This window comes from Pinus tabuliformis, chromosome 3_1 (genome assembly GCF_031772625.1).
Source record: "Pinus tabuliformis cultivar Carrire ecotype Pingquan chromosome 3_1, CPIR1, whole genome shotgun sequence".
NCBI lineage: Eukaryota > Viridiplantae > Streptophyta > Pinopsida > Pinales > Pinaceae > Pinus > Pinus tabuliformis.
In genome coordinates this window covers 728,618,779-728,620,399 of record NC_142301.1, presented here as the reverse complement: position 1 = coordinate 728,620,399, position 1,621 = coordinate 728,618,779, and the positions used below count along the sequence as shown (strand labels likewise).

Sequence of the window (1,621 nt, the reverse complement as noted above, 5' to 3'; positions counted from 1 at the left end):
CATTCCAAGAATCATAACGGAGGACCACAACAACAAACTACTCCAGCCCACTTCACTCAGGGAGGTTGAAGAAGCAATGGCCCAACTTAAAGATGGCAAGGAACCTGGGCCTGACGGTTTCACGGCCAATTTCTTCCATGAGTTTTCGGAGCTCATCAAGACAGAGGTTTGGGAACTAGTAGAGGAATCAAGAATTACGCACTGGATTCTTCCTTCCCTCAACACAACCTTCTTAGTGCTGGTACCTAAAGGTGAAGAACCAAATAAGCCTGATAAATACCGGCCAATAACGCCATGCAATGTCATCTATAAGCTCATCTCAAAAGTAATAGCGAACAGGCTCAAACCTCTCCTTCCTCTACTCATCTCTCCAGAGCAGACGGGTTATGTAGAAGGGCGGAAGATCATGGACGGTATAATTCTATTGAATGAGGTTATTCACTCTCTAAAGCTTAAAAAAAAACCAGCTATGATTCTAAAGCTGGATCTCTCTAAAGCCTTTGATAAACTCAGTTGGAATTACATTCACAAGATTGTATTAGCGTTTGGTTTCAATTCAACATAGACCAGATGGATTATGAATCTAATTTCCTCTCCTAGCATCTCTGTCTTGCTGAATGGTTCCCCCTCCTCGCCCTTCTTCCCCTCCCGTGGTATCAGGCAGGGGGATCCTCTTTCCCCATTCCTCTTTGTCCTTATGGCAGAAGGACTCAGCAGACTGCTCAAATCCATTGTCTCCACTCAGGCTTTAAAAGGAATTTCCCTCCATGGACTTAATCCTCTTTCCCATCAACAGTTTGTAGACGACACAATGCTATTTGGTCATCCATCCTCTCAAGAGGCCTCTATTTTCAAATCCCTGCTCTCCCTCTTCTCTGACGCCTCTGGCACCTCTATTAATGCTTCTAAATCTCAGCTCTTCTTTTTCAATACTCCCCCTTCTACTCAAAGGAATATTGCTCGTATTCTGGGATTCACCATTGCCAAGCTTCCATCTAAATATCTGGGGGCTCCTTTAGCTGATTCCGCCATCAAGCATGCTTCTTGGAGGACTCTCCTAGACAAATTAGAATCAAGGCTTTCGTCTTGGACTTTTCGCTCTCTAAACATGGCCGGCAGACTTGTCTTGATCAAATCGGTTCTCGAGGCAATGCCTTTGTAACTTTTTTCCATCATGGCAGCACTAAAATGGGTCCTCAAAGCAATCCGCAACCTTCAGCGCAACTTCCTATGGGGCTCCTCAGGCCTGAACAAAAAATGGGCTCTTGTCAACTGGAAAGAAGTATGCAAAATCAAATCTGAAGGTGGCCTGGGCTTAAGAGATCCTCTCCAAAGTAACAACACAATGGGAGCTCGAATATGGTGGAACTGGATCTCCAAGCCATACTCGCCATGGGAAAGACTCTGGCAAGCAAAATATGCCCCAGGCAGCCAATGTAATGATCTTATCAGAATCAACACAACAACCCAAGGGTCACTAATATGGAATGCCGCAAAGCTCCACAGTGCTTTCATACAAGAGAATAGTTTTTGGGAAATTCACTCAGGCACAACGACAAGGTTCTGGGAAGATTCATGGCAACAACTCCCGAAACTGGCAACTTTATTCCAAAAGCCACTA

At 44.8% G+C, this 1,621-nt stretch overlaps 1 protein-coding gene across 1 annotated transcript; it reads left to right on the top strand.

The window, feature by feature from the left end:
• Window positions 1–697: 697 nt before the first annotated feature.
• LOC149189366 (uncharacterized) lies at window positions 698–1,162 on the top strand. Its single transcript, XM_089410206.1, has one exon. It carries the CDS (start codon window positions 698–700, stop codon window positions 1,160–1,162), a length of 465 nt encoding a protein of 154 aa, XP_089266332.1.
• The last annotated feature ends 459 nt before the right edge of the window (window positions 1,163–1,621 follow it).

Coding starts and splice junctions, on each gene's coding strand:
- LOC149189366 (XM_089410206.1), top strand. CDS start 698: ATGGCAGAAGGACTCAGCAGACTGCTCAAATCCATTGTCTCCACTCAG.